This window comes from Salmo salar, chromosome ssa06, assembly GCF_905237065.1.
Source record: "Salmo salar chromosome ssa06, Ssal_v3.1, whole genome shotgun sequence".
NCBI lineage: Eukaryota > Metazoa > Chordata > Actinopteri > Salmoniformes > Salmonidae > Salmo > Salmo salar.
The window spans coordinates 49,693,272-49,705,228 of record NC_059447.1 but is presented as its reverse complement, the minus strand read 5'-3'; the positions used below and the strand labels follow the sequence as shown (position 1 = coordinate 49,705,228).

Genomic DNA, 11,957 nt, shown 5'->3' with positions numbered 1-11,957 from the left:
ATAAAAATATGTCTCTCATAGTGTCCTATTATCATCCAAACAATCTCCCAATATCGGTGATCAAGAACTTCAACCTTAAATACGGCAAAATGTGAAAGGATGCTGAAAATATAGCAAAGATATAGTTCAAGGGTCAAAACTTCGGCCTATTCTTGTTTTTCGAAAATCAGTGACATTAATCGATCACTTAAGTGCCAGTGGGAAACAAATCACCACAGGACAGGGATCCCATGAGGACTGTTAGTTGAGCGCTCTTGGTTTAGTCCATCTAAAATAGTGCCACAGTCCTTCCATGTGGTAGACAAGAGGTGGAGCTTGGTTTTATACGCATTGCGTCCTCCAGGCCTCTATAAGGAGCTTCGCCGCTTGCTGTGTCCTAGTCTGTATGGGGTGAGACTGTGCAGGCCCGTAGACACAGAGCTGATGGCAGAGTGGGGATGGTGCATGCTGCAGACGCAGCCGTTGGAGTGAAGCGAGTGGAGTGGGTCGGAGGAAAAGGCCTCCCCCTGCTCCATGTATGTGTCCGAGGTGGACAGGTCCCGGGGGATGATCATGGGGATAGAGTACTGCAGCTTCTCCCTGCTCTTGTACCACAGGCAGGAGCACATGGACTGGAAGTGGAGCACCTCCGCGTACACGTTTCGCAGCCCCCGCCCTGCTCCCCCCACACCACTGTTCCCTGATCCTCCACCACACCCTGAGGCAGCTGAGGAGGAGGAGGGCAAGTCGGGGGCGCAGCGCATGTGGTTGTGCCCTCCTGCCTGGCCGTTTCGGGAGAGGAGGGCACGCTGCTCGGCGTCCCGCTTCTCGTCCTCCGCGTTCATGGTCATGAAGCGCAGCACGACAAGATTGAGGAAGGCTCCGATCACGGTCAGGCCAGTGAGAATGTAGATGAAGCAGAAGGCCACGTACTTGGGGTTGGTCTGTAGAGCGTGATCCTTCTGCAGTGCCACATAATCCCCGAAGCCGATGGTGGTGAGCGTGATGAAGCAGTAGTAGTAGGCGTGGAAGAAGCTCCATCCCTCGAAGTAGGAGAAGGAGAGTGCTCCAATGCACAGCGTGCTCATGCAGGAGATGAAGCCAATGGCCACCATGTTGACCATGGAGACCTCGGTGCGCCGCATGCCAAGGCACTTCTTCAGGCGGTGCAGCAGGTAGCGCACCAGGGTGTTGATGCGCTCACCCAGGCTCTGGAACATGACCAGGGTGAGAGGGATGCCCAGCAGGGCGTAGAGCATGCAGAACACCTTGCCTCCATCCGTGCTGGGGGCCGCATGGCCGTACCCTAAGACAGAGAGAGAGACAGCAGTAGAGAGTCAGTGGGGTGGAACAGACTAAATGAAGTCAGTTGAGTTATTCAATTGAGTTCGTTGAGTTACTTTGTTTAGTGAGTGAGCGAGTTAGTCAGTCGCGTTAGTTGAGTTTCTTCTATAGTTGTTAGTCTTTTGAGTTAGTCAGTTAGTTGAGTTACTTAGTTGAGTTATTTAGTCAATGGAATTAGGGATGAAGGTTGAGAGTGCCACAGTTTTGAAATTCAACACTATTTAATATTCTTAATTTTGAGGGGCTCCAAAATTGGCAGAATGCAAGGGAGTTATAAATGTGCAGCAGTAGTAGTGGTGAGAATGGTTCAGTGTGAAAGACCCAGCAGATTTGCAGTTCTTGACACAAACTGGTATTCCTGGCACCTACTACCATACCCTGTTCAAAGGCACTAAAATATTTTCTTGCCCATTCACCCTCTGAATGGCACACGTACACAATCCATGTCTCAATTGTCTCAAGGCATAAAAATCCTTCTTTAAACCTCTTAAGGATTGGACCCTTTTTCAATGTTCGCCTAAACTGACATACCCAAATCTACCTGCCTGTATCTCAGGACCTGAATAAAGGATTTGCATATTTTTGATACCATTTGAAAGGAAACACTTTGAAGTTTGTAAAAATGTGAAACTAATGTAGGAAAATATAACACATTAGATCTGGTAAAAGATAATACAAACAAAAAAACATGCGTTTTCTATGTTTTTATCTCCATCTTTGAAATGCAAGAGAAAGGCCATACATTCAGATAGGAGTTTAGGTGTACTCTACATTTTGGCCACCAGATGGCAGAAGTGTGTGTGGAACGTTTCAGACTGATCCAGTGAAGAATTACATTACTGCACAATATTTTGTATCAAGTCTTGCAGGTGTTTGCCCAAATGTGCCGAATTGGTCAATTGATACATTTTCAAATACATAACTATAGAGAACATACAAAAATGCCATGGTAATAAAAAATGTAAGTTTACACACTCCCTGGAATGTCATACATGATGAATCATTAGCTTATACACTAACTTTCACACATCTAGATGGCTGGGTGGAGTGGGTGTGGAGTCAAAGACAGCAGTGGGGTCAAACTGTAGACCCCAGATCCTACATTTTAACATAAAAATAGATTTTATCAAACAAAACGATGCTACATTTTATCTCTGGGACCATCAGGATGACAAATCAGAGCAAGACTACTGAATGTAAGTACATTACTTATCTTCAGAGGTGAATGTATCAAACCAGTTGCCGTGATGAAAGTGTTTTGTTATTGTGCACTCTCCTCAAACAATAGCATGGTATTTTTTCATTGCAATAGCTACTATTAATTGGGTACCACATTGAGATTAACAATAATTGAAGCTTTCTGCCCATATAAGACATGTCTATGTCCCAGAAAGTTGTCTTTTGTATACAACGTCATTCCAGTCACATTAGCGCATATTAGCAACAACCGTCCCAGTTAGGGACACCGATCCCACAGTATACTGTCTCCCCCCTTCATTTACATGGATTGAAGTGGATTTAACAGGTGACATCAATAAGGGATCATAGCTTTCACCTGGATTCACCTGGTCAGTCTATATCATGGAAAGAGCAGGTGTTCATAATGTTTTTGTACACTCAGTTTATAACCATCTGGGAATGTTTATTACCAGGGACAGAAAGGCCACTTTGTCCTAAATTAAAAATATATTTTGTTTTTGAATTAGAAACAAAACAAGACACATCAATGAGAAATGCCACAAACGTGGCACCAGACCACATTTTGTTAATAATACAATTTCCATAGTGGAAAGAAAATAGGAAACTTGCAAAGTGGCCCAGAGAGTAAGGAGAAGAGAGGACTTAATAAAACTCACAAGCACACAGGTGCACCAAACACACAACCCTCTTTATTCCTCTCTGTCTTTAATTTGGGGAAATTATATAATTCTGGGGAAATAATTTTATGCAAGACCATGCCTGCAGCAACGAAGCAGTCCCTGACTGGTGTACCTGTCACGGCTGTTGTCGGTGAATGAGGACCAATATGCAGCAGGTACGTGAATGCTCATCTTGATTTTTAATTATCTTTCAAAACGAACATACAAAATAACAAAAACACGAACGATCAACAAAAACAGTCTGGTAAGGCACAAGGCGAAACACAGAACAATCACCCACAAATCACACATACAAACACACCCTAATATATGGAACTCTCAATCAAAGGCAGATAGACAACACCTGCCTTCAACTGAGAGTCCCAACCCCAATCAACCAAACATAGAAACACACAACCTAGACTAACCATAGAATACTAAACATAAACCAAAACCCGGAATTATTAAATCAAACACCCTTTACACAAAACACACCACCCCGAACCACAGAAAACAAATACCCCCTGCCACGCCCTGACCAAACTACAAAACAATTAACCTTATATACTGGCCAGGACGTGACAGTACCCCCCCCTTAAAGGTGCTACCCCAGAAGCACCTTAACAAAAAATAACCCCAAGCAACACCAACAAAAAGTCCCCTTTTCTAAAGGGAGGGAAGGGAGGGTGGCTGCCGTCAACGACGGCACTGTGCTACACCCCCCCTCCCCAACCCACCTATTTCTGGAGGTGGCTCTGGCTCCGGCCGTTCCAGGCTGTCGGGGCAGTCTGGCAATTCGGGAGAGTCGGGGCAGTCTGGCAATTCGGGAGAGTCTGGGCAGTCTGGCAATTCGGGACAGTCTGGGCAGTCTGGCAATTCGGGACAGTCTGGGCAGTCTGGCAATTCGGGACAGTCTGGCAATTCGGGACAGTCTGGGCAGTCTGGCAATTCGGGACAGTCTGGGCAGTCTGGCAGTTCAGGGCAGTCTGGGCAGTCTGGCAGTTCAGGGCAGTCTGGCCACTCCGGCAGTTCAGGGCAGTCTGGCCACTCCGGCAGTTCAGGGCAGTCTGGCCACTCCGGCAGTTCAGGGCAGTCTGGCCACTCCGGCAGTTCAGGGCAGTCTGGCCACTCCGGCAGTTCAGGGCAGTCTGGCCACTCCGGCAGTTCAGGGCAGTCTGGCCACTCCGGCAGTTCAGGGCAGTCTGGCCACTCCGGCAGTTCAGGGCAGTCTGGCCACTCCGGCAGTTCAGGGCAGTCTGGCCACTCCGGCAGTTCAGCGCAGTCTGGCCACTCCGGCAGTTCAGCGCAGTCTGGCCACTCCGGCAGTTCAGCGCAGTCTGGCCACTCCGGCAGTTCAGCGCAGTCTGGCCACTCCGGCAGTTCAGCGCAGTCTGGCCACTCCGGCAGTTCAGCGCAGTCTGGCCACTCCGGCAGTTCAGCGCAGTCTGGCCACTCCGGCAGTTCAGCGCAGTCTGGCCACTCCGGCAGTTCAGCGCAGTCTGGCCACTCCGGCAGTTCAGCGCAGTCTGGCCACTCCGGCAGTTCAGCGCAGTCTGACCACTCCGGCAGTTCAGCGCAGTCTGACCTCTCTGGCGACTGTTGACTGGCGGGCAGCTCTGACGACTGTTGACTGGCGGGCAGCTCTGACGACTGTTGACTGGCGGGCAGCTCTGACGACTGTTGACTGGCGGGCAGCTCTGACGACTGTTGACTGGCGGGCAGCTCTGACGACTGTTGACTGGCGGGCAGCTCTGACGATGACTGTTGACTGGCGGGCAGCTCTGACGATGACTGTTGACTGGCGGGCAGCTCTGACGATGACTGTTGACTGGCGGGCAGCTCTGACGATGACTGTTGACTGGCGGGCAGCTCTGACGATGACTGTTGACTGGCGGGCAGCTCTGACGATGACTGTTGACTGGCGGGCAGCTCTGACGATGACTGTTGACTGGCGGGCAGCTCTGACGATGACTGTTGACTGGCGGGCAGCTCTGACGATGACTGTTGACTGGCGGGCAGCTCTGATGAAGACTGTTGACTGGCGGGCAGCTCTGATGAAGACTGTTGACTGGCGAGGCTGGGTTGACGCACTTGTAGCCTGGTGCGTGGTGCTGGTACTGGGATTACCAGATTATGTACACGCACCTCCAGGCTAGTGCGGGAGCGGGAACAGGACGAGTCGGACTGGGTTGACGCACTTCCGGGTCCGCACGAGAGACAGGAGCTGGAAACCCAGGGCTATGGAGGCGCACAGCCGGTCTAGATCTTACCTCCTGCACAACCCGCCTTGGCTGGATGGAACTAGTAGCCCTGTACGAGCGGGGTGCTCGTACAGGGCAGACTGGGCTGTGCAGGGGCCTGATGGTAGCCGTGCGTAGAGCGGGAGTTGGGTAGCCTGGTCCTCGGAGGCGTACCGGCGACCAGATGCGCTGCGCAGGCATCCTCCTACCAGGCTGGATGCCCGCTCTAGCACGGCACCTGCGAGGGGCTGGAATAACGCGCACCGGACTGTGCGTGCGTATGGGTGAGATAGTGCGCTCCTCAGCGAAACATAGCGCTCTCCACCCCATACGCTCCTCCATATAACCACGAGTAGCTGGCTTCCGGCTCTTCTTACGCCTAGCCAAACTACCCGTGTGCCCCCCCCCCAAAAATTTTCTTGGGGGTGCCTCTCGTGCTTCTCCTTCAGCGCGTACTTGGCCTCGTACCACCGCCTCTCTGCCTTGGCTGCCTCAATTTCCCCTGCGGGCGTCGATAATCCCCAGCCTGATGCCAGGGTCCGGCCCCGTCCAGAACTTCCTCCCAAGTCCACTTCTCCCGCCAGTCCAACTCGAACTCCGTCTGCTCCTTCCTCTGCTGCTTGGTCCTTTGGTGGTGGGTGATTCTGTCACGGCTGTTGTCGGTGAATGAGGACCAATATGCAGCAGGTACGTGAATGCTCATCTTGATTTTTAATTATCTTTCAAAACGAACATACAAAATAACAAAAACACGAACGATCAACAAAACAGTCTGGTAAGGCACAAGGCGAAACACAGAACAATCACCCACAAATCACACATACAAACACACCCTAATATATGGAACTCTCAATCAAAGGCAGATAGACAACACCTGCCTTCAACTGAGAGTCCCAACCCCAATCAACCAAACATAGAAACACACAACCTAGACTAACCATAGAATACTAAACATAAACCAAAACCCGGAATTATTAAATCAAACACCCTTTACACAAAACACACCACCCCGAACCACAGAAAACAAATACCCCCTGCCACGCCCTGACCAAACTACAAAACAATTAACCTTATATACTGGCCAGGACGTGACAGTACCCGAAACAATAAAGTTGTTCTATTATGGTGATTCAGCCTCATAGAGAAGTTAACAAACTTTACAGTTTAGTGTGTAGGCTAGTTGAAAGATTTTGTGAGGACAACACTATATTTGTCATACATGGGGCAGCAGAGAAAAACTCCAAAAAGTAACCCCATCAGATAGGCAAAGAATTCTAAAGCATTTTAACAAGACCCACTAGCAGTATTGTATTGAGAATTTAATTCAGACTTCGGCAGCAATAACAGTTTAAGTTGGCCTGCCATTTTATCCTTAACCCCCCAAGGCCTGAACCTAGTATTGAGGTACAGAGGGACTTTGCATAATGACCAATCTCTCCCTCAAAAAATGTGTTCACAATTTTTAATCCCCCATATTCATTTTACCAGGCCTGTGCTCGGCTTTACGCAGCTTTGAGCCCTATTAACCTTTACACAGATTTTCAAAATTAAATTCCTGATATCTCCCAAATGTTTTTCTTACAAAACCTGTAGCAGGGTTTTAAACAATATGATCTGTGTTTGGTCACATTTCATGGATCTGGCAGCAGGTTAAGTGGTAAGTGGTTCAGTCATGTGTACAGATGAGAGTGTATAGACTAGTTTCCCTCGTCGTGACGTGTGCTTTCCGAGGCACCCACCTGATGCAGTTAACCGTCTTGATTATCCTGATTAATTGGGTGGAGATAAAGAGGCTTTGAAAACACATCAAGGATGGCATAATGTGCCTGTCAGGGCCCCCTGTCTCTGTCATTATTACATTTCTATTGATTACCGAGCACATTTTGTTCTCGCCAAAGAGAAGAGGAACACCAGCCATTTATCAACCCGCAGAGCACGTACAGTACATCACCTCGCAAATGGGCCAGGATTCACAAAGGGGGTGAATCTATCAAAGGAGGAATTTGTGGAAAGGCTGAGGTGCAGTACAGACAGACCCATGTCTGGCAAAGAGCTGGAAATCAAAGAACCTTGGTCATGAGTTCAAGACATAACATGAAATTGCAAGCATTAGGCAATGTCTAACAGGCCTTTCGTATTTTCAGGTATTACGTAATAGGGATTTTCACATGACAATGTAAACAAATGGGACTTGAAAAGGACTAACGGTATAAAGATTACGTAACAAGACATGATACCTACATCAGGGTTGGCGTTAATTCCAATTTAATTTTAAATGTCACTGAAGTTCCTGAATTATCTCATGAAGTGGAGAATGTATGTTGAATTCAATTCGTATGGAATTTAAATTATGGTAAAATATTTAATTTTAAGAAATTAATTGCAATTCAGTATTTTCAAAATTAATGGAATTAATGCACATAATTTCGCACATTACGACCAGAGAGACGACACAACACTACATAAAGAGAGACCTAAGATGACAACATAGCATAGGCAGCAACACATGAAAACACAATTGACTACAGGAATAGTTTTAAATCATTTCAAGTTGTATTGAAATTGTAGCAGATTTGTAGAATTGTTGGGGATAATAATTCATTGGGATATGAATAATAGGTCAATTCCAAACATTGGAATTGAGAGGAATTTTATTATCTCTGAATTGAAAGACTGCCATGGAATTTGAATTGAATTCAATGGAATTTACAGGGAGAGAGAATAACATTAGAATATAATTTGTGGAATTAACAAGAACTCTGGCAAGCCAACAAGATACACTAAGAGGGAGTGAAGACAAGCTACAAGAGTAGGGGGACCATGACAGCAGAAGTGCCCTAGCTGGGGTCATGGACTCTGGGCTTCATCCCTTACTAGATGTCCTCTGACATCTGGAGCTCCCTGGAGACATGTGCCAGGCTGGATGCTGAATGTTAAACTGCCACAGCAGGAAGCAAAAAGTAATCTGTGGGTGGCGGGTTCAACTCTAGACATCAGATGGACTGTAAAATATGGGACACCTGCTGGTTCAATAAGCAAAGAACATCTGCAACAATGACAATGGAGTTTGTTAGGAGGTCCCATAGCTTTGCGATGCTGCTAAACCATATTTGGCTAACCCAGTTTTCCAACAATGATGGCCACATTAAACTAGTCTAGTCATATTCCAAGCAAACTGGGAAAATTCCCAAAACATTATCTAAGATTCCACGTATTTGTTTACTTATTTTGTACATAATGTTGCCGCTACCGTCTCTTATGACCGAAAACAACTTCTGGACATCAGAACAGTGAATACTCACCACAAACTGGAATAAGCTTTTTCCTTTAATGAGTCTGACAAGAAGGATATACTGCTTTCCCGGGAACAGGCCAAAAATCCCCGTCATTTGCGTGAAGAAAATACAGAGGAAAAGGGGGCACAGGTCGGGCTGCCTTCTGAGAATCAGTAGGCGAGCGAGTAAACTCCCACTGCCATCGGTTCTACTTACTAACATGCAATCATTGGAAAATAAAATTGATGACCTACGATTACGATTATCCTACCAACGGGATATTAAAAACTGTAATATCTTATGTTACACCGAGTTATGGCTGAACAACGACACAGATAATATAGAGCTGGTGGGATTTTCCATGCAGAACAGAGAAGAAGCAACATCTGGTAAGACGAGGGGTGGGGGTGTATGTCTATTTGTCGATAACAGCTGGTGTGTGATGCTAATATTAAAGAAGTCTCGAAGAATTGCTCGCCTGAGGTAGAGTACCTTACGATAAGCTGTAGACCACACTACCTACCAAGTTTTCATCTATATTATTCGTAGCTATCTATTTACCACCAAAGACCCGATGCTGGTACTAAGACCACACTCAACCAACTCTATACGTACATACCCCAACCAGAAGCCATAGATTACCGGCAACATTTGCACTGAGCTACAGGGTAGAGCTACCGCTTTCAAGGAGCAGAACTCTAACCCGGAAGCTTAGAATAAATCCCGCTGTGCCCTCCGACGAACCGTCAATACAGGACTAAGATCGAATCGTACTACACCGGCTCCGACGCTCGTCGGATGTGGCAGGGCTTGCAAACTATTACAGACTACAAAGGGAAGCACTGCCGAGAGCTGCCCAGTGACACAAACCTACCAGATGAACTAAATAACTTCTATGCTCGCTTCAAGGCAAGTAACACTGAAACATGCATGAGAGCATCATCTGTTCTGGACGACTCTGTGATCACGCTCTCCGTAGCCGATGTGAGTAAGACCTTCAAACAGGTCAAAATTCACAAGGACGCAGGACCAGATGGATTACCAGGACGTGTACTCAGATCATGCGCTAACCAACTGATCTCCCTGTCTGAGTCTGTAATACCTACATGTTTCAAGCAGACCACCATAGTCCCTGTGCCCAAGAACACTAAGGTAACCTGCCTAAATGACTACCGACCCGTAGCAATCACGTCTGTAGCCTTGAAATGCTTTGAAAGGCTAGTCATGGCTCACATCAACACCATTATCCCAGAAACCCTAGACCCACTCCAATTTGCATACCACACCAACAGATCCACAGATGATGCAATCTCTACTGCACTCCACACTGCCCTTTCACATCTGGACAAAAGGAACACCAATGTGAGAAGGCTGCTCATTGACTATAGCTCAGTGTTCAACACCATAGTGCCCTCAAAGCTCATCACTAAGCTAAAGACCCTGGGACTAAACACCTCCCTCTGCAACTGGATCCTGGACTTCCTGACGGGCTGCCCCCAGGTGGTAAGGGTAGGTAACAACACATCCGCCACGCTGATCCTCAACACAGGGACCCCTCAGGGGTGCGTGCTCTGCCCCCTCCTGTACTCCCTTTTCACTCATGACTAAAAGGCCAGGCACGACTCCAACACCATCATTATGTTTGCTGATGACACAACAGTGGTAGGCCTGATCACCGATAACGATGAGACAGCCTATAGGGAGGAGGTCAGAGACCTGATCTTGTGGTGCCAGGACAACAACCTCTCCCTCAAAGAGCTGATCGTGGACTACAGGAAAAGGCAGGCCAAACAGGCCCCCATTAACAACAGATTTTTACCTTGTCAGCTTGGGGATTTGATCTAGCAACCTTTCGGTTACTGGCCCAATGCTCTAACCACTAGGCTACCTGCCTCCCCAATGATGTGTATTGATAACAACAAACAGCCCAGCAATCCAGGAACATTCCCAGAACATTAGCTAACATTCCCATTATGTTCTAGTTAGGATTTGAGCTAACTTTAGGATGATAACGTCCCACAATAATATTTTAGCACCAAATATTTTTTTCCAAGAAAATGTTTGAAATGAAATATCCTTGGAATGTTCTCCTAATGTTCACTAAAATGTTCACAATGTCTGAGAACTACCAGAGAATATTCCCCTAAGGTTCTCATTAGGTTGCCAGAGAATGCAATAATACAATGTTCTGCCTCAACAAAATGTGGGAGCAATAGTCCCAGTCGGTATTAGATAAAAAGTAGAGGCCCTGCCCGCCTGTCGGGAAAACAACCTGATGTTACCCCATTGGTTCACAGCAACTATTTGACTTTTTTATAAACGCAACTTCTTGTTGGCTGCTTCTTTTAGTCAATTACAAAGTACATTTAAGAAAAGAAAATGTCTTAAGATTAATTTTCAACATTGCCTGCTTCCAAGTGTTCTCCCTATTTAGAAAAACATATAACTCTAGGGCTTCCCTCACGCCCTTTTTACCTGTTCCTGTCTGTGGTTATTAAATGTTCACTCCCTGTAACTGATTCTCGTCTCCAGCGTCGATCCCTACATAAACAATAGCACACTTACAGTTGAAGTCGGAAGTTTATGTACACCTTAGCCAAATACATTTAAACTTAGTTTTTCACATTTCCTGACATTTAATCCTGGTAGAAATTCGGTGAATTTTGGCCCATTCCTCCTGACAGAGCTGGTGTAACTGAGTCAGGTGTGTAGGCCTCCTTGCTCGCACACGCTTTTTCAGTTCTGCCCACACATTTTCTATAGGATTGAGGTCAGGGCTTTGTGATGGCCACTCCAATACCTTGACTTTGTTATCCTTAAGCCATTTTGCCACAACTTTGGAAGTATGCTTGGGGTCATTGTCCATTTGGAAGACCCATTTCAGACCAAGCTTTAACTTTCTGACTGATGTCTTGAGATGTTGCTTCAATATATCCACATAATTGTCTTTTGTCATGATGCCATCTATTTTGTGAAGTGCACCAGCCCCTCATGCAGCAAAGCACCCCCACAACATGATGCTGCCCCCCCATGCTTCACGGTTGGGATGGTGTTCTTCGGCTTGCAAGCCTCCGCCTTTTTCCTCCAAACATAACAATGGTCATTATGGCCAAACAGTTCTATTTTTGTTTCATCAGACCAGAGGACATTTCTCCTGTCACACTCGTAGAAAAGGTCGGACCAAGGCACAGCGTGATTTGAGTTCCACATCTTTTATTTCTGTGAAACTTAAACAAAACAATAAACAAACTACTAGAAAC

General features: G+C 46.7%; 1 protein-coding gene across 1 annotated transcript in view; it reads right to left on the bottom strand.

Annotated features, from left to right (window-relative positions):
- Positions 1–347: 347 nt before the first annotated feature.
- The window catches only part of LOC106607594 (potassium channel subfamily K member 3), a 50,285-nt gene continuing 38,675 nt past the window's right edge, over positions 348–11,957 (bottom strand). The window contains exon 2 of the mRNA XM_014204681.2: positions 348–1,285. Coding sequence (XP_014060156.1) covers positions 348–1,285 — 938 coding nt within the window. The remainder of the gene's footprint in view (positions 1,286–11,957) is intronic.